At 40.5% G+C, this 27,002-nt stretch overlaps 1 protein-coding gene across 1 annotated transcript in view; it reads left to right on the plus strand.

Annotated features, from left to right (window-relative positions):
* Positions 1–397: 397 nt before the first annotated feature.
* The window catches only part of DPYSL3 (dihydropyrimidinase like 3), a 113,321-nt gene continuing 86,716 nt past the window's right edge, over positions 398–27,002 (plus strand). The window contains exon 1 of the mRNA XM_082454177.1: positions 398–1,097. Coding sequence (XP_082310303.1) covers positions 717–1,097 — 381 coding nt within the window. The 5' untranslated portion in view covers positions 398–716. The remainder of the gene's footprint in view (positions 1,098–27,002) is intronic.

Below are 27,002 nucleotides of genomic sequence, written 5' to 3' on the forward strand. Positions count from 1 at the left end.
GTCTGTCTGTACGGCTCTGTAAACCAATAATTCAGGAGTTCATTATGTGAGGGTGCAGGTGTGTGAGGCAGATTCTAGAACTGGGAGCAACTGTGAGACAATTCTAAGATTAGGATGAGACAGGTCTGGGATTGTGAGTCTGGTAAATCTGAGTTTGTGCGTGTGTGTTGCTCTAAATCAGGAAGGACTTGGCTTTTAAATCAACCCACCTGAGCCAACAAGGTTTCTTTATCTTAGTAGGGCAGAGAGACTTGTGTTTGGAAGGCCAACTCCGGAGTGAGTGTGTGTAAAGCAGGGTTTGTGCGCACGTGTGAGTGAGGCGAGTTCTTGAGTGTGAATCTGAGGGTTGCTGGGCGAGCGGGAAGCGTGCGTGTGTGTGCGCGCGCGCGCGCCAAATTGGATTTCTCCTTTGGATGGGCGGCGGGGAAGCGTGATCGCGGGAGGCCACACGTTAGGGTCTGGGCGCGCAGGAGGTGCGGCCGGCAGGGCGGGCGACGCGGGCGAGCAGAGCACGCCGCCGCTCCGGCCCCCGCGCCGCGCTCGCTGGCTCGGGGCTCGCAGGGGACTGGCAGGAACCGGAGCAGCACTGCCGCCTCTGGCGCGAAGGCTCAGGCGCCTCCTCCCGCCCCAATCACTGTGGCTCGGCGCACGCTGCCGGCGGCTGCCCTTTCCGCCTCTCGGGAAGAGGACCCGTGGGCCACTGTCGCGATCCAACCATGGCCTCGGGCCGCAGAGGCTGGGACAGCTCCCACGAAGACGATCTGCCCGTGTACCTGGCCAGGCCGGGCACCACCGACCAGGTCCCGCGGCAGAAGTACGGCGGCATGTTCTGCAACGTGGAGGGCGCCTTCGAGAGCAAGACGCTGGATTTCGATGCCCTGAGCGTGGGGCAGCGGGGCGCGAAGACTCCCCGGAGCAGCCAGGGCAGCGCCCGAGGCTCGGGGAGCCGATCCGGCGCCGAGGGGGACACACCGCGCCGGGGCCAAGGCCGAGAGGAGAGCCGGGAGCCCGCGCCCGCGTCGCCCGCTCCCGCTGGGGTGGAGATCCGGAGCGCCACGGGCAAGGAGGTTTTGCAGAACCTCGGCCCCAAGGACAAGGTAGGTGGGCCCGGAGCTCCTCTCCGCCTGCCCTCGTTCCCTTCCCAGCCCGGGGCGCCATGGCCCAGGCGCAACTTTCTCCTGCTCACTTTGCAAGGGGATGGAGGACTAGGGGGAGGAAAAGGGCATCCTCCTCTGAGTGCAGCGAGCCCTCCCGGCCCGGATCTGGATTATTCGCGCGTGTCTTCAACTGTAGCATCTTAGTGCGCGCGGGACGGGGTGCGTGGGTCCCCTCGCCTCCCTGCTGCATCCCCGGGCCATCGGTTCTGTGTGGGTGTGTCAGCCCGGCCAGCCCAGGAAGGCTGAGTGATTTCCAGCCCTTCTCTAGGTCTGAGTACCCATCAGCACAATTGTCTTGGTCTCCCCTCTGACTCTAGATTAAATCTCAACCCAGATCACCAGGGCAGAGGGCAGACTGGTCCTGGGAAAATGGGGTCATCTCCATAGTACCCGGATGAAAGTACAGGGTGGGCGGTCTCCCCTCTCACTCTTCCGACATCAGCTCTGTCCCTGAAACTTTTGAGTGTGGAGCCACTAGACTAAACACCCAAAACCCCATGCCTCTCTTCTGTCCTAGATCGACATTTCACATCTGTGTTTGTAAAGAGTATATTTGTGTAGGTAGCTTGACACAAGACTGGGGATCCAGCTGTCTTTGGAAGAGTATTAATTGTATTTTTTAAAAAATAGGCGAGAGGATTAAGGGTACACATTAAACTAGCGCGAGCTGCAAGTTCCCTGCTGCTTTTCCTTGTGCCAAAGCCAATTTCTTGTGTGTGTGTTTTTTAGAAACTCATGTCACACTGAGCTGACTTAAGATATGGCACTGAAACCCAGCTTGCCCTGATTTATTTGTTTATTTCATAGAAAATCAGGACCATAGTTCAGAAAATTCAGGGCCTGGGCAGAGTTGGAGTATTCAGAGTTCAAACGGACGCTTTTGAGTTGGGGAACAATAGTAATCAGATACCTCACCCTTGTCTAGATAATGGCTGCAAATTCCAGCTGCATATATTATACTGTGCTAATACTGTTATGAATAATAACCTGAAATGGAAATGTTTGCCTGAGAACAATTACAGTTAATGCTAACCTAAGTTTTAGATGTTTTTCCATTAAAATGCAGCGAGCCAGTGAAAGGACAGAACTTCTCTGCACTGTGTGATTTTTGGAAGTTTAAAAATAATAAAGCTTTAAGTATTAATAGTGGGAAAGAAAGTACCGAAATTAGTACTGTTTTAAGGTGCCTTTGGGGACCAATGTCATTGTGCCTTGGAATCACTTATTTAGTTTGTGATTTTCACATTATCCTTAGTATACGGGATTTCTCTAGGCCTTGCTCAAATACCCTTTTAGGAAAATCTTCTGATCTTTTGGAAAGGGTTTGGCTGATTTCTAAACTGAAGAATGGCCCTAGGGAAAGATTATTGCCTCTCTTCAGGTCTGACTTTGATCAGTATTGAAATGTTCCCTTCCTGACTCTAAGGGGTGGGAGAGGTGATGGAAAAGGTCGGTAACAATTGCTCTGAGTCAGTACTATTCCCTTTGCTGGAACACCCCTGATGTAAGCCAGATAATATGCCTGGTTTGCAAGTTTTAAGAATGGTAACTAGAGAAAGGGAAAATGTTCCTCTTTTAAACCCAACAAGTCTTTCGTTTTCCTTCCTTTTGCAAACCCTGTACTTTTGCCTCTTAATTGAAAAATAATAATACAACCAGGATTTCTAGTGCTACGTGGTTATTTCTAAGTTCGGGTTTGCTGTCAGCTTCATCCAGACCATGTTATTATCTCTAATTTGGTTGAATCACACTGTTAGAAGAGACAGCAGAGGTTATCTACTTCTGAACTTGATTATCTCCTTGAGGGTAGGGATCGAGTGTTTGGATTTATCTTCGTGGCTGAAATGCCTGGCACATTGGAGGTGCTGGATAAAAGTTTGATAAAACCCCCTTAATGAAGCCATCTCTTTTGCTACATAGGTACAAAATCATCATCTGGCCTCTGTTTAAATACTGCCATTTTCAGGGAGCTCACTTCTTCATGAAGCAATTTTGGATGACTTTACGTTAAAAAAATTAAATAAGCCCAAGTCTACCACCTGTAGTTTCTACAAACTATTCTTAGTTCTGACCACTGGAAATATAAGAATAACTATATTTCCTTATTCTGAGATAGTTTAATCATTTTAGGCATGTAGGCTTGTGTATCTGTCAGAAAAGGTGGGGTAATGCCACAGTAACAAACAGTCCCCAAATCTCAGTGGCTTAATCAAACAATAACTGTTTTTTGCTCCTGCTCCTTGTCTATGATGGATCTGCAGGGCCGCTCTGTTCATTATTGCTCCTCAGAGACCTAGATTGATGGAGGTCCCATGTCCTCACATCCATGGTGGTAAAAGCACGTGGTAAATTGCTCACAGACTCGTAAACTCCCACACTGAAGTCATGAGCATGACTTATGCTCATATTTCATGGGCCAGAGCAAATCATCAGTCCATGTCCCACTTCAAAAGAACTGAGACAGTACAATCTTACTGGGATCCTGTAAGATAGAGGTTAGAAATATTTGGGAAGTAGCTTTAAGATCTCTCCCAGATCTGGGGTGCATTAGTGGGATGAAAACTGGCTCAACCCTTACAAATTATATGACCATAAATGTGTAACTTATTCTTTGTGCCTTAGTTTTTCTCTTTTGCGAAATGCAGATAACAGTGACTACTTTGCGTATGGTGCTCAATACATGTTAGTTACTGTTACTCATTGATTTTTACTGCCTTTTATATGTTTTAGAGCAATTATCACATTCTTCCTAAAATTCTCCTTTTTAGCCTTATTATTCCTAGCTTCTTCAGCTCTGCATTGTATGAGCCTTTTATCACTTGGATTTCCTTTTCAGGTTATACTATATTTTGTAAATATTCTTTTGAAAATATAGTGCCCAGAACTGAACACAGTGTTCTAGATGGGATATGGCCATGGCAAAATGCATTAGGCTAGTTACTTTCCGTGATTTATACACAACATATGTTTCTGTAGTAAAGATTACACATAATAATTCATTAATCCATGTCCTACTGTTGTCTCCATAATAAACTCCATGTCACTCAGCCTTCAGAAACTTTTCCACATAAGCCAGGATATCTACATACTATGTTGGTACAGTTGAACTTAAAACAAAACCAAAAGGAAAAAATATTTTAACTGCAGGATTTAATTTTTTTCCTCTGTAATATTCATCACCATTTTGCTCATTTTTCTGTTATAATGATAATTTTGAAGCTTAATTCTATAGTACAATATCCCTTACTCCAGTTTTGGACTATCTGCAGATTTGATAATAAGTATCTCTTTTTGAGCACTTTCTATGTGCCTGACATCTCTATCTCTATCTCTTTATCTATGTCTTTTCCAGACATGTTACTGTAATGCAAGGCAAGGACAGACCTTCCCACTACATACACCTTAGAAACCGTCTCCATCTCCCTGCCAGTCCGTTATTCAGAATTCTTGGAGCTCAGTTGCTCAGTCTTTGAGAACAGTTGCTGCAAAATCCTTATTCTTCCAAGTTGATTCTGAAGCTATAGAAAGAGGTTTTTAAAATATCATGATAAAATTAAAATATGCTTTGTCTCTAGCATACCTAGTTATTAATTCCCACCTGACGGAAATGAGTTTAGTTAATAAAAGAATAAATTATGAAAGGGTTAAATAACAAAAGTGTTTGGCAGAATAAAAATGTAAAAAATGTCACTGAGTTATACTCCAAATGCCATGTTCCAGGTTTGAGGTATTACTGGCTGTTTCTATTGTGGTTCTGGATCTATTTGTAAACACCTTATTAAATTATGTATTTACATTTTTCTCATGATAGGCATTCATATTGCCAAACTCTTCCACATAACTTTTTGTTTATGATTTTTGACAGTCAGTACATAAAAAAGCAATTCTAAGTGAAAAGTAAATATTTTTTCACCATTTGTCAAGAAGGTTTCCATGCATGCAGAAAGGAAATCACTTCTAGCAGTGAGGAAATTACTAAAGGGAGGAGAATTATGATATATAGTCTGCCAAGAGCAAATGATTCTGCAGACTCTGTCATCCAGTGAAAACAAAGTAAAGACATGATTATGTGGGTCTATTGATAACTCCCTTTCGGGAACTGGGGGTCATTTCTAGTTCCCTGCTTCTCACATGGGCCACTTTTGTGCAAGATTTTTCCCTATGAAGTCAGCAGGGCTTTGGGCTGTAGGAGGAGAGAATTTGAAACAAATGAGCTGTGCCTCTTACCTTTTACCATTTGTCTTTTTGTTGTCCTGGGTGATGGTTTTCAAAATTATTCAGAGAAATTGAAGTCTTCCTCCTTAACCTACACAAAGGAAGACAGCTGGCAATAGAATTCTAGGATTATAAAGGCTTCTCTAGTCATCCAGATCGAAACCCTGTAGTGTAAATGAATTTTACAAGGCTGCTCAGACAAACTAAAGTTTGCACTCAGGCTGGGAAAAAAAGTTCTTACTTACCTGGCCCTCAGGCCACACTTGAATCTGGGAGTACATTTACTTAGCCAAACTTGGATGTGTTTGAAACCATTCAGAACTTTAGTTTAGTCTGACAGTAGGCATTTGAGGGACATAAAAAATGTGCCTTCTAAGTAATGCTGCGATTGGCAGAGTTCCCTCAAAGTAATGGGCCCTGGAGACAAGGTTTTGCTGACGGCTCTTGTAAGTAATGTTTTAGAAGCCAGAGGATGGTCTGTGATACTTTTCTGTGAGCGATTTCTATAGCTGATTCTCTTTATGATTAGTTTCCAGTAATCAAATAATGTTCCTGTGAGACAGTGGATAAAGCTTCCTAGGAAGAGGAAATCTGGCCGAGGGGAATGGAATCCTTGAATGCAAGTTCAGCCCTTCTTTTGCAAGAAGAGGCAGAAGGTCTGTTTGGGTGTGTAAGCACTTTTAAAAAACTAAACGTTCAGGAAAATGTCATGTTAAAATTTATCTGTACTCTTAACGTGGACTCACATGGCATTCAAAAAACAGTTCAACTCCATCAAAACAACAGTGAGATGAGGCAGAAAAAAGACAACTGGATAAAGCATTAGCTTCCTTTAACCAGCTAGCTATACAATTTAGGCAAGTTGCCTCCCTTTTCTCTGAGTTTTAGTTTCCCCCTTTCTAAAATGAAGGGGCTGGACCAGTGGTCTATAAACTTTTCTGATTGTGTACCTTTATGCAAAAACTTTTTGAGCATGCTCTCTTTCTATATATGTGTATATATACATATATGTACACACATGTGCATATATATAAATTACGTCTACAAATAATATATTATTATCTTATGACATTATTAGATACAAAGAAAAAGTACAAACTAAAAAAGAAGAGATATCATCATAAATATAAATCCTGATATTTTTTTCTTGGACCCTGGTGGCTCATCTTGCCCACCCAGTTGGGTGAGTGCTTGTAAGTCTATGATCTTTGGAACAAAGCCATAGCAGTCAGTGGTTCTAATATCAATATAATAGTCATTAATGAGTTCACTGTCAGCCTGAGTCCTTCAGGGACATATCGTCTTTTATGGACCAGTATCTAAGAGAAAAGTTCCAAACCATTGAAGGCTTGTGATGAGGCTGCAGGCCAGGTGATGCCTAATGCTGAGTGTACTCTTTATAAATATATATGCCTGGGGTTGGGCCAGTGGGGTGTGGAGAACAAGGGTCACCATAAATATGATGAGGAGTCCCCAAATCTCCCTTCGTGCACTAATTTTCTCTTTTCTCATTGATTCAAAAACATTCACTAAGCACCAGCTATGTAGGTGAGCAATCAAAAACTAATGTTAGAGGAACAAAGGTGAACCAAATAGATACACATTAGGAAAACATAAACTGCCTTTTGTCATAATCTCTCAGAGAAAACTGCCATCAACACAAGAGTGTATTTTCTTTACTCCAAAATAAAAGTGGGAACATGCGGTATTATCTGTTTTTAAACAGTTTTTTTTTTTTACCACTTTTTAAAACATTTAATAATCTTTATTTCTGAGAGCAGGTTTAGGTTCATTGCAAAATTGGGTGGAAAGTACAGAGATTTCCCATATTTCTCCTGCGCCACTCTTGCATAGCCTCCTCCATCATCAGCTTCCCCCACCAGAGTGGTATATTTGTTGCACTTGATGGACCTATCGACACATTCTCATCACCCAAAGTCCATAGTTTACATTAGGGTTCACTCTTGGTGTTGCGCATTCTGTGGATTTTGACAAATGTACAGTGACAGGTATCCATCAGTACAGTATCATACAGAGTATTTTCACTGCCCTAAAAATCCTCTGTGTTCCGCCTGTTCATCCCTCCCTTTCCTCTAACCCCTGACAACTATAAATATTTTTACTGTTTCTATAGTTTTGCCTTTTCCAGAATGTCATACAGTGGGAATCATATAATATCTAACCTTTTCAATTGCTTTCTTTTAGTCAGTAATATGCATTTAAATTTCTTCTGTGTCCTTTCATGGCTTGATAGCACATTTCTTTTTAGCACTGAATATTCCATTGTCTAGATTAACTACAGTTTATTTATCCATTCACTTACTGAAGGACATTTTAGCTGTGTCCAGGTTTTGGCAGTTAGGACTTAAAGCTGCTGTATACATTCATTTGCAGCTTTTTGTGTGGACATAATTTTTTTTCTCTTTTATTTATTTATTATTTATTTTTTTTAATAGATCTTTATTAGAGTATAATTACTTCACAATACTGTGTTAGTTTCTGTTGTACAACAAAGTGAATCAGCCATGTGCATACACATGTCCCCATATCCCCGCCCTCTTGAGCCTCCCTCCCGTCCTCCCTATCCCACCCCTCTAGGTGGTCACAAAGCACCGAGCTGATCTCCCTGTGCTATGCTGCTGCTTCCCACCAGCCAACTATTTTACATTCGGTAGTGTATATATGTCGATGCTACTCTCACTTTGCCCCAGCTTCTCCCTCCCTTGCCCGTGTCCTCAAGTCCATTCTCTTGGACATAAATTTTTAGTTCATTTGAGTAAGTTGAGTGTGATTGCTGGATCATATGATGAGTATATTTAGTTTTGTAAGAAATCTCCAAAGTAGAAGAAGTAAGAAGTCTTCCAAAGTAGCTGTACCATTTGTATTCCCACCAGCAATGAATGAGAATTCCTCTTGCTCCACATCCTCGCCAGCATTGGGTGTTATCACTATTTTGGATTTTCGCCATTCTAATAGGTGTGTAGTAGTATGTCATTGTTGCTTTAATTTGCAATTCCCTAATGACGTGCAATGCTGAACATGTTTTTATATGCTTACTTGTCATCTGTATGTCTTCTTCTTGTGAGGTGTCTGTTCAGGTCTTTTGCCCATTTTTAAATTGGGTTGTTCATTTTATTACTGTTTATTGTTTTAAGAGTTCTTTGTATTTTTTGGATAAGAATCCTTTATCTCATGTGTCTCTTGCAAGTATTTTCTCCCAGTCTGTGGCTTCTAATTCTCTTAACATTTTCTTTTGTGGGGCAGAAGTTTTTAAATTTTAATCAAGTCCAGCTTACCCATTACTTCTTTCATGGATTGTACCTTTGTTGTTGTATCTAAAAAGTCATTGTCATACCCAAGGTCATCTAGGTTTTCTTCTATCTGATTTTCTAGGGGTTTAGAATTTTGCATTTTATTGATACATTTAGGTTGTGATCCATTTTGAGTTAAATTTTGTAAAGGGTATAGGATCTGTGCCTAGATTCATTTTGTTGCATGTGGATGACCAGTTGTTCCAGCACCATTTGTTGAAAAAGACTACCTTTGCTCCATTGTATTCCCTTTGTTCCTTTGTCCAAGATCAATTGCCTGTATTTATATGGGTCTATTTCTAGGTTCTCTATTCTGATCCATTAATCTATTTGTTTATCCATTTGCCAAAACCACTCTGTCTTGATTACTGTAAGTGTTGAAGTTGGATAATGTCAGTTCCTTAGAGTTTCTCACCATTAAGTGTTCAGATTGTCCATTTCTTCTTGTGTGAGTTTTAGTGGATTGTGTCTTTCAAGGAATTAGTCCATTTCATCTGGGTTATAAAAATTATGGGTGTAGAGTATTTCATAATATTCCTTTATTATCCTTTTAGTGTACATGGGATCTATAGTGATGTCCCCTCTTTTATTTTTGATATAATTAATTTATGTCTTCTCTTTTTTCCTTAATTATCCTGCCTAGATGCTTATCAATTTTATTGATCTTTTTGAAAAATCAGCTTTTGGTTTAATTTTCACTATTGCTTTTTCTTTTTATTTAGTTGATTTGTGTTCTAATTTTTATTCTTTCTTTTCTTCTCCTTACTTTGGATCTAATTTGTCTTTCTTTTCTAGTTTCTTAAGATGGAAGCTTACACTATTGATTTTACATCTTTCTTCTTTTCTAATATATGCATTCAATGTTATAAATTTCCCTCTAAGCAGTGCTTTAATTGCATCCCATGGATTTTGATATGTTGTATTTTCACTTTTATTTAGCTCAAAATATTTTAAAATTTCTTTTGAGATTTCTGCTTTGACCTGTGTGTTACTTAGAAGGGTGTTGTTTAATCTCCAATTATTTTGGGGATTTTCCAGCTATCTTTCTCTTATTGATTTCTAGTTTAATTCTATTGTGGTCTGAGAATAAATATTATATGTTTTCTATTCTCTTAAATTTGTTAAAGTATGTTTTATAGCCCAGAATGTGATATATCTTGGTGAATATTCTGTGTGAGCTTGAGAAGAATGTATAGTCTGCTGTTGTTGGACGAAATAGTCTGTAAATATCAGTTATATCTAGTTTATTGATAGTCCTGTTGAGTTCAACCATGTCTTTATTGATTTTCTGCCTGCTGGATTTGTCCATTTTGGATAGAGGGGTGTTAAAATCTCTAAGTATAACAGTGGATTTATCTATTTCTCCTGGCAATTCTATCAGATTTTGCCTCACATACTTTGATGCTCTGTTTTTAGGCATGTATACATTAAGAATTGTTACGTCTTCCTGTATCATTGACCCCTTTATCATTATGTAATGCCCTTCTTTATACCTGATAACTTTCCTCCTTTGAAGTCTGCTCTGAAATTAATACAGCTACTCCTGCTTTCTTTTAATAAGTATTAGCATGGTATGTTTTTCTCCATTCATCTACTTTTAGTTTATATCTAAAGTTGATTTCTTGTAGACAACGTATAGCTGGGTTGTGTTTTTTGATCAACTCTGACAATCTGTCTTTTAATTGGTGCATTTAGACCATTCACATACAAAATGATTATTGATATAGTTGGGTTAATATTTACTGTATTTGTTACTTACTGTTTTCTACTTGTTGTCCTTGTTCTTATTTTTGTCTTCCATTCTTTTTTTGCCTTTTATGATTTTAATTGAGCATTTTATGTGATTCCATTTTCTCTGTTTTCTTCACATATCAGTTATACTTCTTTTTTACTTTTCTTATTGGTTGCACTAGAGTTTGCAATATACATTTACAACTAACCCAAGTCTACTTTTCAAATAACACTGTACTGCTTCACAGGTAGTACAAGTACCATATAGTAACCAAATATTCTCATTTCTTCCCACGTGTTCCTTGTGTCATTGCTGATATTCATTTCACTTATATATAAGTATAAATAAATAAATAAAGGAATATATTTTTGCTATTATTATTTTGAACAAATTGTTACATATTAGATCAATCCAAAATAAAAAATAAAAATTTTTATTTTGTCTTCACTTGTTCCTTCTCCTGTGCTCTTCCTGTCTTTATGTAGATCCAAATTTCTGAGCTATATCATTTTCCTTCTCTTTGAAGAACTTCTCTGAACATTTCTTACAAGGCAGATCTATTGCCAACAAATTCCCTCAATTTTCATTTGTCTGAGAAAGTCTTTACTTCTCCTTCACTTTTGCAGGATATTTTGCAAGTTCAGATTTCTAGTCTGTTTTTTTTTCTCTCAGTACTTTAAGTATTTTACTCCATTCTCTTCTTGCTTGCATTATTTCTGAGAAGTCAGATGCAATACTTATCTTTGCTCCTCTGTAGGTAAGGTGTTTTTACCCCCTCTGGCTTCTTTCAAGATTTTTTTATCTCTGATTTAATGAAATTTGAATGTGATGTGCCTAGGTATAGTTTTTTCATTTGTTTGCTTTGTTTTTTTGGCTTACCATTCTGTGAGCTTCCTGGATCTGTGGTTTGGTGTCTGACATTAATTTGGGGGAAATTCTCAGTCATTATTGCTTTAAATATTGCTTCTGTTTCTTTCTTCTCCTTCTGGTATTCCCATTATGTACATGTTACACCTTATATAGTTGTCCCAAAGTTCTTGGATATTCTGTTCTGGTTTTTTTTTTTTTCTTTTTCAATCTTTTTTCTCTTTCCTCAGTTTTGGAAGTTTCTGTGGTTATAACCTCAAATTCAGAGTTCAGGTTTTCCTCAGTTGTATCTAATCTACTAAAGAGCCCATCAAAGGCATTCTTCATTTCTGTTACAGTGTTTTTGTTCTCTAGCAATTTTTTTTTTTGATTCTTTGTTAGAATTTCCATCTCTCTGCTTATATTATATCTCTGTTCTTGCATGTTGTCTACCTTTTTCATTGACACCCTTAACATATTAATCATACTTTTTCTAAATTCCTTGTCTGATATTTCCAACATTCCAGACATATATGACTCTGTTTCTAATGCTTATTCAATCTCTTCAAACTGTAGGGTATTTTTTTGTTGGTTTGTTTGTTTTGCTTTTAGTATGCCTTGTTATTTATTATTATTATTTAAAAATATTTATTTATTTATTTGGCCGTGCTGGGTCTTAGTTGTGGCACGCAGGATCTTTGTTGCAGTGCATGTGATCTTTAGTTGCAGCATGCAAACTCTTAGTTTTGGCATGTGGGATCTAGTTCCCTGACCAGAGATCGAACCCGGGCCCCCTGCATTGGGAGCGTGGAGCCTTAGCCACTGGACCACCAGGGAAGTCCCTGCCTTGTTATTTTTTTTTGAAAACTGGACGCAATGTACTGGGTAAAAGGAACTACAATAAATAGACCTTTACTAATGTGGTGGTAAGATGTGGATGTAGGGGAAGCATTCTGTAGTGCTATGATTAAGGTCTCAGTCTTTTGGTGAACCTGTGTCTCTGAACTGTGAACTTCACCACTTTCACAGTCCTTCCCTGCCACCTATTAGGTGGGACAGGATGGCTGGAGGGGGCTGGAGTTGTGTATTTTCCTTCTCCCACACAGGAGGCTGGAGGTGGCTAGTGCTGGGTATTTCTTCCTCCCCCTCAGGGAGGTTAGGCTCTGATAAAACCGCAGCAGGTTAGGCTCTGGTAAATTAGTTACTTCTGAAGGCAGTCCTTGTTAAGAAGAACAGAATGCTCTGGTGTATTTCAAAAGGGTTCTTTTTCTCCTCCCCCTGCCAGAAGCAGCAGGGGATTTTTCTCTGATTTTTCACTCTGAGGACCAGGGAAACCTCTTGAAGGTAACAGTCACAGAACTGTGAGGGTTCTCTGTTAACTGGATAACTGGGTCCCCTGGGGTTTTTAACTCGCAGAGTTGTGCACGCTGAGCCTCCAGCAATTCATCAATCCCAGTTCAGGTTTTCCTACCTTGGCACTGGTTCCCTTGGTCGTGTTTGCTTCTGATTTTCTGTTCAGGTAAGTTGTGATTCTGTATTCACCTGTTTTCTCCAGTTTGGGGGGCAGTGGTTTTCCCTGTGTCCTCACCTTAAGAGTTGTTGGTGTGTTAGTTTGCTCAGCATTTTCCTTGTCAGGATGGAGTGGCAACTTCTTAGCTCCTTACATGTTGGATCTGAAACCCTAAACTATTTTTTTAAACTTAAGTTATTATGGCGTCTTTACAGAGCATCAAAGATTTTCCAAAATATAACTTATAATAGCAGTATAGTACTCTACTGTGAGGCATCACATATTTAATCACGTATGCCTTTTAATTGGACATTTATATTTTTGTTTTCAGTTTTGACTTCATTTTTACTTTCTCTTCTTTTGCTACTGCAAATAAGGAAGTGATAGACCTCCTTCTAGCTAAATCTTTTTGCATATTCACTTCATTAGCATTTGTCAGTGGACAATTCCTAGAAATGGACACCTGTGGTGTGGTCATTTTCAGCTGCAGGAACACTGAGTATGGAATGGTTGTTTCCTATGTGAAACTTCACGGGCAGGATTCTGCAGTGTGTAAAGCCAGGAAAGTATTTTGTGTAAATTCTGTAAGAAAGACGGGTACAGTCTGGGCCAAATTGCTCAATAGCAGATGAGATTAAGGGGACACAAAGCCAGGTAAATGGGGACCAAATAAAAGACATGGGAAGAAGAAAATTTTAAATCTTAGCTGGAGATAAAATATAGACAGGAAGAAAGTTAAAGTTGTAAAAGGAGATCCACTAAAAAATAGAATTTTTCTCTACCAAAGTAGTTCCCAACAAAATCTATTGTTATTTTACTTTTCCTTGAGTCTAGGCCACAAATATGAGGTTCAAGGTGTGCTCTAATGCAAAGATCCATTTATGGAATACTAATTTATGCAAGGTACTGCTGTCTTTAATCCTCACAGTAACTCTGCAAAATAGGTATTAATAGCTACGTAGTCTGGGAGAGAAACTGAATCTCAGAGAGATTACTTGACTTCCTGTAGTCATATAACTAGAAATGGACAAAGTAGGATTTAAGCTCTTAGACTGTCCAACTGCTTTTTATACCACTTTGCTGTTCTCCTAATATGTGGTGGCAGCTAAGAATTAGTTCTGAATGGGGTTGAGCACCTAGCACTGGCTTGGCTAAGAGGATTATCCAGAATAAAATATCTACTGGTGAGACTTTTTGGAGAGTAAGAGGATGGGGCTCTCAGAATCGAAATAGGAAAGCAGAGTTTGGTCAAGTCCAAAAGGTGAGCTCAGTGGCTAAAGCAGAAAATACTGGAAGCTAGGAGGCCCTAGAAAGAGACCAGGAGATAGAGCAAGGGAAGGAAGAAGTAGAGAGTGACTCAAGATAGTTGTCATGAAATGCACCAAATACCTAATAATTATTTTTTTAAAATTTACTTTATTGAAGAATAGTTGATTTACAGTGTTGTGTTAATTTCTGCTGTACAGCAAAATGATTCAGTTATACATATATATATTCTTTTTTATATTATTTTACATTATGGTTTGTCACAGGATATTTAATATAGTTCCCTGTGCTATACAGTAGGACCTTGTTGTTTATCCATTTTCTATGTAATAGTTTGCATCTGCTAATCCCAAACTCCCAGTCCAACTCCCCCCCGCCCCACCCCACCCCTTCTTCCCCTTGGCAACCACAAGTCTGATCTGATCTCTATGTCTGTGAGTCTGTTTCTGTTTGGGAGATAAGTTCATTTGTGTCATATATTAGAGTCCACATATAAGTGATGTCATATGGTATTTGTCTTTCTCTTTCTGACTTACTTCACTTAGTACGATAATTTCTAGTCCATCCATGTTGCTGCGAATGGCATTATTTCATTTTTTTGATGGCTGAGTAGGATTCCATTGTATATATATACCACATCTTCTTTATCCATTCCTCTGTCGATAGACATTTAGGTTGTTTCCATGTCATGGCTATTGTGAATAGTGCTGTTATGAACATTGGGGTGCACGTATCTTTTTGAATTATAGTTTTGTCCAGATATATGCCCAGGAGTTGGATTGCTGGATCATATGGCAACTCTAGTTTTAGTTTTTTGAGGAACCTTCATACTGTTTTCCATAGTAGCTGCACCAATTTACATTCCCACCAACAGTGTAGGAGGGTTCCCTTTTCTCCACACCCTCTCCAGCATTTTGTTATTTATAGATTTTTTAATGATGGCCATTCTGACTGGTGTGAGGTGGTACCTCATTGTAGTTTTGATTTGCATTTCTCTAATTATTAGCGATGTTGAGCATCTTTTCATGTGTCTGTTAGCCATCTGTATGTCTTCTTTAGAGAAATGTCTATTTAGGTCTTCTGCCCATTTTTTGATTGGGTGGTTTTGTTGTTGTTGTTGAGTTGTGTGAGCTGTTTGTATATTTTAGAAATTAAGCCATTGTCAGTTGCATCGTTTGCAGATATTTTCTCCCAGTCCATAGGTTGTCTTTTCATTTTGTTTGTGGTTTCTTTTGCTGTACAGAAGCTTGTAAGTTTGATTTGGTCCGATTTGTTTATTTTTGCTTTTGCCTAATAATTATTTTTATTGGGTGCTGTGGCTTGCTGGTTGCTTGACCTGATTTAAAGGCACTTGCTAAGGGCAGATAGTATTCAAAGGATGGTGGCAGAGATGGAGCTCAGATCCAGGTCTGCAGGACTCGGAGCCCACACACCACTATTAATGACAGTCTCTTTTGAAGGCAGAATCACTTGTTTATTTCCAAGAAGCTAGACTACGTCCAAAGAGAAAAGATGCAGTGCTTACAGGGAGTTGGAAGTGGGCTGGGGAAGGGCTGTTTTCCTCTGACTACATCCTGTCATTTAGATAGAAATAAATAAAGCCAATGAAATGGAAAATTGTATGATAAATGGATACTGAGTAAGAAGGAAAATAATACAGTTGATAAATGATGATATGTCACACAATTGGTAGTGAGGGAAAACCTTTCCAGAGATACAGTTTTCTTCTACCCACCACCAAGGGAGAGTCAGGAAGCCAGTGAGATTACTGGTGGGGAACAGGGAGTTTGAAGTGGGTGGAGGTGATTTGAAATGAAGACAGTATCTGGCAATGCTTGCTTTCAGCTAAGTGTCTGCAAATAAAAGGATTAGGTGTCACTCAGTTGTCTACAATAGGAGTTTGTAAACTTTTTCCGTAAAGGTCCAGATAGTAAATATTTTAGGCTTTTCAGGCTATAAGCTATCTGTCCCAACTACTGAACTCTATATAGCAAAGCTGTCCATTGACAATATGTAAATGAATGGCTGTGGCTGTGTGCCAATAAAACCTTATTTGCAGCATCAGGTGTTACGCTGGATTTGACCCGAGAGTAATAGTTTGCCAACCCCTCATCTTGAATATAAGAAAAGGGGCATGGGGTGTGTGTGTGTGTGTGTGTGTATGTTGGAATGGCAGAGTGAGTCATGGCAACTTGTCAATATGAAAAGATGTAGAAATTTGAAGTAGGTATAGGAACTACGCAAGATCATCTAAAAGGCTCAGAAACACCTGTCCCCCTTTCCGGGTGTCTGAGATTGGAGGAAGACATTAAAAATAAATACATATCTGACCATGAAGAGGAGAACTATGCAAGCTATTTTAAGAGAATGAAATATGAAGTGGAGGGAAGGCTTTGTAAAGAACAGACAGGAGAAAGGGAGAGGGTGAGGAGGATGACCTGGACGTGACAGTGAGAAAGAAAGAAAGGAAGTCTGAGTGATTAGGAAGGAGGAGGTCAAGCTTTGCTGGGGTGCTAGAAAAAGGAGAGGTGCGAGGGCAGCAAACAGCTTGGAGCTGCAGAGAGGAGAGGGGCCTGTGGAAAAGACCTCCTGGAGATGTTAACAGAAGGTGGTAGTATTAAGTGAACGGGGAGAAGGCTAGGCTCACTCACTCTTTTTTTGTTTTTTTTTAATTTCCTTCTGCCTACTTGAACCCGAGCAGAAAAAGAACCACCCTCCTACTCTGAAGACTTGTCAACAGATTAAAAATGGGGAGCTTTGAGAGCTGACATAATGGCTTGTCCAATAGAAGTGTGATTAGGAATTTTCCGGGAAAGGGTATCCTTGGGCCGGTGTGCATCACCTCTTGGAAGATGTGTGTTCACCATTCAGGAAACCTGACTCAGGGGTCAGGAGCTCCGCTGCAGTTGGCTCCACTTGAGGCCTGCGGGCAGAGTCAGTGGCCATCCACTCACTGTTTCCTTCACTGATTCTCTCAACCATTTGTGGGTCCAGCAGATATTTACTGAGAGTCCACTATGAGCCTCTTCCGGGTCTCCAGCAATCGGGGATCTGTCAGGTACCTGAAGGGTTCGTGTGGAAGAGGTGATGGCAGCTTCAAAATATGAGCGCTCAGAAGCGGGGAGCTGGGCCTGCATCAGGTCAGAGGAGGGGGAGGGGAGGGAATAGATATTCACGAAAAGAGTTCTCTATCACAAGACAGAGTTTTCCAACTAGACTGTAGAATCTCAGAGCTAGAAGCCGTTTCAAAGATCATTTTGTCTCTTTTACCTTAGAAGTAGGAAAACTGAGAGCTCAAGATGGGAATAAAGATGAAAAACAAAATTTATTGAGTGCTTATTACATGCCAGGCACTGTTTTTTTTAAACAGTAGTAAAATATACATAACATAAAATTTATCATTTTTGACCATTTTAAAGTACATTTCAGTGGTAGTAAGTCCATTTACAATGTTGTACAATCATGACCACTATCTAGTTGCAGAACTTTTCCATCACCCCAAGAGGAAACTCTCCACCCATTAAGCAGTCAGTCCCCATGCCCCCCTCCCTCCAGCCCTTGGCAACCACTAATCTGCTTTCTGTCTCTATAGATTTGCCTGTAATGGCCATTTCATATAAATGGAATCATACACTAGGAAGCCCTTTTGTGTCTGGCTTCTTTCACTGAGCGTCATGTTTTCCGGGTTCATCCATGTTGTGGCACCCAGCAGTACTTTATTCTTTTCTGTGGCAGGATAATATTCCATCGTGTGGATATATTACATTCGGTTTTTCTATCCACCAGCGAATGGACATTTGGGTCGTTTCTGCATTTTTGGCTGTTGTGAATGGTGCTGTGCCAGGCACTTTTTAAAGCATTTTACGTTTATTAGTTGAATTCTGTTCACAAAAACCTTGGAGGGAAGTTCTCTAATTACATCGACTTTACAAATGAGAAAAAAGAGATTTACAAGAAGGGGGTTGGGAGGGTGGAGCTAAGACCCAAATTTCCTATCCTCCCGCCCAGCGCTACTTCCACTCTGCCCACTAGCTCAGCTCTGTGAGGGCAGGACCCGCCACTCACTCCTGGCTGCTCTTCCTTAATGTTCACCACAGTCCCATGTGCTCAGTGTATTTGCTATAAACTAGGTGAATTGAACCCCTCTGCTGAATAATACATAGGAAGCAAAGGAAGGACTAGAGATTATTTATAGGAAGTCGCTTTTTATTTTAATATTAAATATAGAGAACACCTGACTCAATAGCAGGACATTGTAAATAATTTATGGCCTATTCATAGGACAGAATACTATAGAGCCATTAAAAACAATGCTGTGGAAGCATAGAGGCGTGAGAAGGTGTTCCTGGGTTAGTCCCTCCACTCTCTGAAGGAAGTCACCATCAACAACTTGAGTAGGAAAATAGATTTACAGAGGTTCAGTAACCTGCATGAGCTCAGTTTGCAAAGCCAGAATTCTGTCTGAATCCCCAAACCCACACTCTCAGCCACAATAAAAAAGTAAACAGAAATTTAACAGAATCTTAGAAGTGGGATAGTGGATTAACGTATGTTTTCTTCTATTTCTTCAGAACATTTTTCACATTTTTTTTTTTTTTACAGTGACCTTGCATTGCTTTTCAAACTGAATAAGAGCTTTGCATTTTCTCTTTCAAAGAAAAGAATCCTGCTCAAATAAACCTCAAAATGTAGTTGATTAAAAAGAAAAGATTAAACCTCTCATGGAAGAAAATATAGGCCACAAGAAAAGAAAAGAACAGTGCTGGCAAGATACCCTCAGTGGAGGTCTGGTTTTATTGTTGCTTTATCATTTCAACATTTGGGAACTATTAATGGGTGCTGACCACTCCTTTTCCCTAAATAAGCATTTCTATTTCCCAGTTCCTTGCAAAGCTCTTCTGATGATTAGAGAAAGCAGTTAACAAACCACACCAAATCCTATGCAGTTGTAGCCTGGTCTTGTGTGCCATGGTGGAAATAAGAAGTATTCAGTTACTTAAGTTACACCCCTCAATTCTCTAACCTCTATCTAAAATTTTACCTTGCTCTCATTTCTTCTTTTATCAAATTTTTTTTCTTGTGATGATAACTTTGAAGATCTACCGTCGTAGCAACTTTCAAATATACAATATAGTAGGATTAACTGTAGTCCCCATGCCGTCCATTACATCCCATGACTTACTTATTGTGTAACGGGAGGTTTGTACCTTTTGACGCCCTTCGACCCTTTTGCCCTCCCCTGCCTCTGGCCACAGCCGCCAGTTCCTCTGTATCTATGAGTTGTTTTTTTTGTTTTTGTTTTTTATTTAGGATTCCACATATAAGTGAGATTCTCATTTCTGACTATTGCCAGTAAGCACTGGCTTGGGGCCCGATTTTTATCCTCTCTGTGTAATCTCCATAAGGGATTTGAGAAATAACCCTTCTTCACATTGTTAATACAAGAACAATACTAGTTTGTTATTGTTTGTTACTGTGGGTAGGTACCACATTACGAAAAACTAGTCATTGTTGCTAAGGACTTAGGTTGTTGATATTTAATTCCACATTTCCCCTTTCAAGTCCCGTCTCCTCATTCAATCAGCAGTGACGTGCCTCCACAATAGCTGTAATATTGTCATAATTTCCATGGAAACCATCTGTAAAGCTGCAAACACAGGATTACACCCTCCCTGCAGGCTGAGGCAGGAAGGCCAGATGGGCTATGAAGGGGAAAAGGTCCTCAATGGGACATAAATCACTTGGTGCCGGTTGGTGGCGGGGGGAGGGAGGAAGCCACTTTAGGAGGAAAACTGTGTTTGGTATAGTCTTTGCCACAGGGTGAAATTCCTGCATGAAGTGGCCAGCCGTGCAGGCTCCTTTCCAAGGCCAGTGTCTGGGCCTGGTTATTTGTTTGGACCCTGATGCTAAGGAAGCTGGAGCCAGATTTCTTCCTGTGAGGGCTGCTGACTTCCTTGGTCATCAGCCACAGACAGACAGACAGACGTAAGGCCCTGGTCAGCTCCTGTGTGTATGAAGAGAGGGAGAGAAGTAACATGTAATGTCACCCCTGTGTGCCAGGCTGGACGCTTCACATGAATATCTCTTTGGACCTTCACAGCATCCCTGAGGGGAAGATATTATTATTCCCATTTTACAGATGAGGTAGCTGGGCTACTGTCACTCCCGCTCCTTCAGATCTCAGCTTCATCTTGAGTGTTTCCAGGACTTTCCTCTGGGCCCTCAAAGCCAGGTGAGGTGCACCTATGTACTCACCAACGCACCTCTGTTTGATACTTATTATTCTGTATGATAAATTCTTATTTACCTCTTTCCCACTAGCCTGGAACCCATTGAGGGCAATGCCCTTGCACACTGGTTAACTCATAGTTGGTGCTCAGTACGTATTTTTGAATGAATGAGTAAGAAAGTTTCAGTAACTTAATCAAAATTGATCTTTTTCACAGTTGTATTCCTGGCAGTTAGCACACTCTCTGGTATATAATCAACCCTCATTAGATATTTGAATGAAATAGTGAATAAGTGAACATCAGCTAGCTCATTATGCAGTGTCTCAGAGTCACACCAGGCTGTCTGACTTCAGGCACTGTGTTGCATGTGCTCATAGGAGAGGTCATTGTCATGTTTGGCCAGGCAATTCAAAGTGCATGGCTTCCTGGTAGTGGATTGGTACCATCTGCTTTTAGAAGCACATCTCACTATATAACAGCTTTAGCACTTATCTGAGGCCACCCCCAGCCTGGTGGAAAGAACATTTGTCTGATAGCCAGGAGAGCAAGGGTAAGACATTGTTCTGTTACTTGCTGCGTAAATGTGGCCAAATCACTTGGCCTTTCTGGGCCTTAGTTTCTCTATTTTTAAAATCAAATTTTAGTTGAGTTAAATTTGAGATTTCCTAGGAGCATACACTTCCTTTAAAAAAAAATCAAAAGTAATCTTTTTTTTTTTTTTTTTTTTTAGAAAGGGCATTAATGAGCAAAGACTTCTTTTTGAATTTATTTTATTTTTATTTATTTTTGGCTGCATTGGGTCTTTGTTGCTGCACGCAGGCTTTCTCTAGTTGCGGTGAGCGGGGGCTGCTCTTCGTTGCGGTGTGTGGGCTTCTCATTGTGGTGGCTTCTCCTGTTGCGGAGCGCGGGCTTCAGTAGTTGTGGCTCGTGGGCTCAGTAGTTGTGGCGCACAGGCTTAGCCGCTCCGCGGCATGTGGGATCTTCCCGGACCAGGGCTCGAACCCGTGTCCCCTGCATTGGCAGGCGGATTCTTAACCACTGCGCCACCAGGGAAGCCCAAAAGTAATCTTATCTATAACCTCAATAAAAGTGGAGCTGCTTGGATAGAGGCCTTCCCCAACCTTCCCTTCCTGTGTCCCACCTCCACTCTTGGTAGCCTCTGAGGGAGCTCTGTGGACAACTAGGTCTCTGGTAAACACAGCTGGGGACCTGCAGAATAGATTATATTTAGGGCCCCTCTGCTTCTAAAGTTCAAGAATTCTAGAAATACAGGCACTGAGCCCCACAAACTATCTAGCCAGTCCTGGGCTGATGGTATGTGACACCTGTCCTTACCAATGGGCATTGTGCTGGAGAGGAATGGGGGTGGGATTTGGGTGTCTTGACTTCTGATTTTTGGATGCATAACCACCACTTCCCCAAAGGGTATCACCATTGAGCAAGTCATTTCATGTCTCTGAGCCACTTTCTTCAACTATAAATTGGCGCAAGTATTCCTTCATGACTGGGTTTTATGAGACTCAGAGTGATAACTATCATTTACTGTGTCATTACTAAGAAAGTACTTAGTAAATTTTGTTGGAAGAGATGATCCACCATGGACTTTTAGTATTGCTGCAAGTTCTTGCTGGTTGCCCCCCAAATGCAAGGCTCTGAAGGCTCTTGCATTCTCATTTCTCATGGCTATGTTTTCAAGGAGCGAGCTTGAGAGATGAGGTAACGTTTCCCCCAGACAAAGAGTAGTCTTACTTCAGCTTTCTTTAAAAGTCGTGAATCCACCAAGCAAGTGTTCTTCCATAACACAACCCGCTGTGTGTGCAGGCGTCCACCATGGGCTGTTGGCGTCATCCTTGTGAGACTTGGGAGGCGTGAGCAATCCCTGAAAACCAACATGAAACTGGCTAATGCTTTTGTCCTGAGTAATAACATTGTTTGTCTCTGACCCAGGAGTCTCCTGTCTTCTGCCAACCTGCAGGAAATACTAACAAGCTAACTTGTTAGGCTGTAAGCAGGATGAAATCTCAGACCCTACACAGTCCTTGACATGTTTTATATATATATATTTATATATTATATGACATTAAATGATCACAACAGTCACATGTGGTGCATAGTTTGAGTAACCATATTTCATAGATAACAAAACTAAGTTTCAGAACAAGGTTCAGTAACTTTCCAGAGATCACACAGCTATTAATTATATGGCAGAACCAAGATAAAACTACTATCTATCTTACTCCAGAGGTTATACCTTTAACTATAATATATTTCTCTCCTGAATCATAGGAAGTAATGGCTATGAAATCCCTTCCAAACTCTAAAGCATTATACACATGTTATTGTTATTAATGAAAATATAATTACGATGTGACACTAAGAAATCGATTCATTTTAACACATTTGTATCGATTGTCTGCTATGGCCCTAGCTCCGCATGGCAGATAAAGCTGCCTATTGAAACTTCTATGGAGAACCTGGGCTTCGTAATCAGTGTGCTGTTTACAAGCTGTGTGATGTTGGACAGATAGTCAACATCTTTGAATCAGTCCAGGCTCAGTCATAAAAACAGACACCATAATAGGTACTTCAGAAAGAAGGATTTAATACAGAGAACTGAGTATACACGTGTCGGAAGCTGCCAGAGCAAAAAGGAACATAGCAGTTAATTTAGAGATAACTAGAGGAAACACCAACCACCCAAGGGTGAGGGAACAAAGAGGCTGTCAGAATGCCGGTGCTCGGAGGGGCTGCCCTGCAGGGTTGGCACCCAGAGCTCTGAGGAGAGAGCTCCACCTGGCTGCCCATGAGAGGGAGCGGCAAAACACACTACTGTACATAAAGTAAACAGCAAGGACCTACTGCATAGCACAGGGAACTGTATTCAATATCTTTTACTAACTTACAATGGAAAAGAATCTGAAAAAGAATATATATATGTATAACTGAATCACTTTGCTGTACACCTGAAACGTTGTAAGTCAACTGTACTTCAATGAAAACATCTAAACAAGCAAGCAAAAACTGGGAGTGGAAGTGTGGAGAGAAGCTGGAGGCTGGAGGTGACTGCAGCTGCAGGAGCAGGGAAGCACGAAAGGTTCTGTTTCCCCTTCTTTGGCTTTCTCTTCTCCATTGTCTGCCTCCTATTTGCTGAATGGGAAACTAGCTGGTTAAGGGTCCTGGGTGATGTAGTTTGCAGAGTTCCAGCCACGTAGAGATTGGAGTGCATAGAATGTGGAAGGATGAACTTGGGGCTGAGAAACAGTAGAAAAGTAACAGACACAATTGCTGTCCCTTGGTCCCCTGCCTGTAAGATGGGGATGATGTCTGTCTCATTATATTCTTTTGGAGGATTAAATGAAATAACGACTCCGTTGCTTGAGACTGATTGCAAGTACCCAATAAATGTACGCTTTTATTCCTCTTATTGTGCTGAGCTTGCTTTCTGAATAATCTGCTACCTTTGCCTGTGTTCCTGGGGGACTTGGGTGTTATGCTTACTTCAGGGATTATTGGGCCAGCTGGGAAGCTGGTTTTGCTAAGCCCCATGTGGAGAACAGGCTTCAGAACTCAGCACTTGCCCTTGCGAGTCAAGATGGGAACCCTCTCCCCAGAGATCTTTAATTAGCTGGTTGTCAGAATGGTGTTAATAGATGAAATGCCTGTCTGAGATTGGATCTGCGGTTGCTCTGATGTGGGATTCTCAGTTTACTTCATTTGTCATCCTGCTTCCTCCCTTTCCCAACCTAAAGCCCCCCTAGCCTTTCACTTCCCTCTCTTTTCATTCTCTCTTTGGAGAAGATAAAATGTCCTTCTCGGAGTCAGCAAGATTTGCATTATCACCCAGCTCCTCACTGCTCTGGAGCTTCCTTCTGGAGCACTCTCTCAGAATATGCAGCCAGCTTGAGTTTCAGCAACATAGCCTGGTAATTAAGGATTTAGATGGTGGAGTAGAAACAACCAGAGTTCAGATCCCTACACCATGTTTTATTAACTCTGTGACCTGGGCAAATCACATCTCTGAGCCTCAGTTTCCTCATCTGTAAAATGAGCATGGGAATTGTATATATATCGTAGAGTTGTTGGAAAAATCAGAGAAGCTAATTCATGTAAAGCCGTAAACCCAGCATGCCTCACATTTCATAAACCCTCAATATATGATAACTATTATGACTGCCTGTCTGCACTATGTTTTTCCTTTTATGAACTCCTGAAATAGAGTGAAAGTATTGATTTCTTTAATCCACGGATGTTTATTGGTCACCTGTTAGGTGCCAGATACTGTGCAAATAATTGGTGAGCCAAAAATGAGTAAGACGTAAACCTGACTTGATGAAAATAGAATAGAGTTCCTGACTTTAAGGTTCTAACAGTTTGGGAAGTGGTGGGAGGGAGGTTGGTCATGTTCACAAACACACTTGCGGTATGGTGGGTGTGATCAGTGTTACAATAAGGGTTTGCACAAGGGGCCACAGGGGCTAAGAGACAGATGGGAGACTGAACTGGGACCTGGGGGATAGGGAAGGCTTCACATGGCCCCAGTGTGCATTTGTGTTAGCCTGGCAAAATGTGCACGCATGGTGATGGAAATTTGTGCTGGTGGGGGGACGGGATGGGGTGGGAGAAATGGGTGTTTCCAGGCCAGTGATCTGTGAAAGAGAAAGTATGGCATACTTAAGAACCAGAAATCTTATAGATGGTGATGGCATAAACTGGGCAAAAGTCAGTGTTGGAGAGGTCAGCCAGGGCCAAATTATGCAGAGCTGTACAGAGCATGTGCAGAGCCACAAACTCTGGGAGCCTCTTGCATCCTCTTGGCTGCCTCCTTCCAAAAGTGCCATCTGTGTCTTGGACCACACTTCTTATATCTTATGGCCTTTGTCTGACCAATACTCAACTGTCTCCTAAGAAAGCCCTGATTTTGTTGAGGGAGGCGGTGTGCCCAGCTTGAAAAACTCCATTTTCCAGCCTCCCTTATAGATAGAGATATGCACAGCTAAATGCCAGTCCTCACTGACACTGGTGTGTACAGATAAAATGAAAATAAAAAGTCAGAGTGTATATTAATAAGACCTGTGACCCACTTCTAAGAGACCAGTAATAACAAAAGAAACATTTGAAGCTTTGAGAGGTGTGTTATCTTATGTAGTGGATAACTCAGGATAAATCCACTATTGAAAAGCATTTCTATAAGTGCAATAATTATAGAGAGAGCTCGAAATGGTAGGACACAGTGACATGAATTCTGGTCCCAGCTCTAAAAAGTCTAATTGTAATTCTGAATGAGCCATTAGCTATCAAATCATACAATTCCCTGGGAAGATGGAAACAAAGTCTCCACTGCAGTACTATTATGAAGATCAAATGAAATATGGTAATAATAATAATGCTAGGTAATATTCATTGAGTGTTTCTTGTATTCCAGGCAGAGTTTTAAGCATTTTACATGAATCATTTCACTTAAAACTGAAAACATTATAATAAGCTATGAGTGCTACCATTTTACAGATACATGAAATGAAACAGAGAGACTAAATAACTTGTGCAAAGTCAGAGAGAGCTTCTAGTGGGAGGGGTCAGGGTTAGGATCTCTGCCATCTGACTCCAGAGCCCAAGATCACATTCTTAAGACTAATCTCATCATGTGGTAGAGATTTTGAAAAACTGTATACTACATCCAAAGGGAAGACTGTTATCATTTCCACATGTGACTTGCATGGGTCACTGAGAATAGGAGTAAATAACATATGCTAAAACATTCACCTTGTACTGGGTGGAGTTTGATATTTCTTTAAAGATGTCAGGGAACTTTCAAAATCTTATATGGTTTCAGAATCTAAGTTCTTTTGTCGATCATCTTCTTTCTTTCTCTCTGCTTGCCTTTAGCATCTTTGACTTTGAGTTCTGCGATTTTAGTAAAGATTTTTCTCCTCTGAATGCAACATATTTTTGAATCTGAGGATTCATGTCTTTCAGCAGTTCTGGAAATGTCTTAGCCATTATCCATGGAGAGTAGCCTCTCTCCATTCCTATCTGAAATGCCTATTAATTTTGTTGAACCATCTCACTAATGTCTAGGTTTCTTAATCTCTCTGTTATATTTTCCACTTCTTTTTGTTCTTCACCACAATTAGAGTTATTTGATCATATTTACATTCCAGCTCACAAACTTTCTCTTCAGATGTATTTAATCTGCTGGCTAACTGTCTATTATTAATTTCACTGACTATTTTTTCATTTCCAGAAGATATATTCCCTTTCTCCTTTTTAAAATTTGCATTTTCTGTTTTGATAGTGTCTGATTCTGTTCCTGTACTTATCTATTATTTTTACTGGGAATTTCATCAGTTTAAACATATTGATTTTATTGTATCTGATTGTTCTATATGAAGTTTTCAGTTGTCTGTAAACTTGTTGTGTTTTCTAAATCTTGCTCATGGTACATTATTTTCTTGTGTGTTTTGTAATTTCTAACTGTGAGTTCATGTTAGGTAATGTCTTTTCTGAAAGAGTCTAATGAACCTGGGTCTAGGATATCTCTTTTTGAGTGGTTTTGCTTTTGCCAGATACCCCAGTGCTTTCTTTGCCAGGATCATTTTTAATGTTAATATCCCACTTTAAGAATTCCTACTGGTTTAAAATAAAATCTAAACCTGTGTGAGCATCCTCCCATTGTGACAAATTCTGAGGAGACTCGCCCACAATATCCCATCAAGAGCATGGGCCAAGGCAAAAAAA

This window comes from Balaenoptera physalus, assembly GCF_965194825.1.
Source record: "Balaenoptera physalus genome assembly, chromosome: 3".
Lineage (NCBI taxonomy): Eukaryota > Metazoa > Chordata > Mammalia > Artiodactyla > Balaenopteridae > Balaenoptera > Balaenoptera physalus.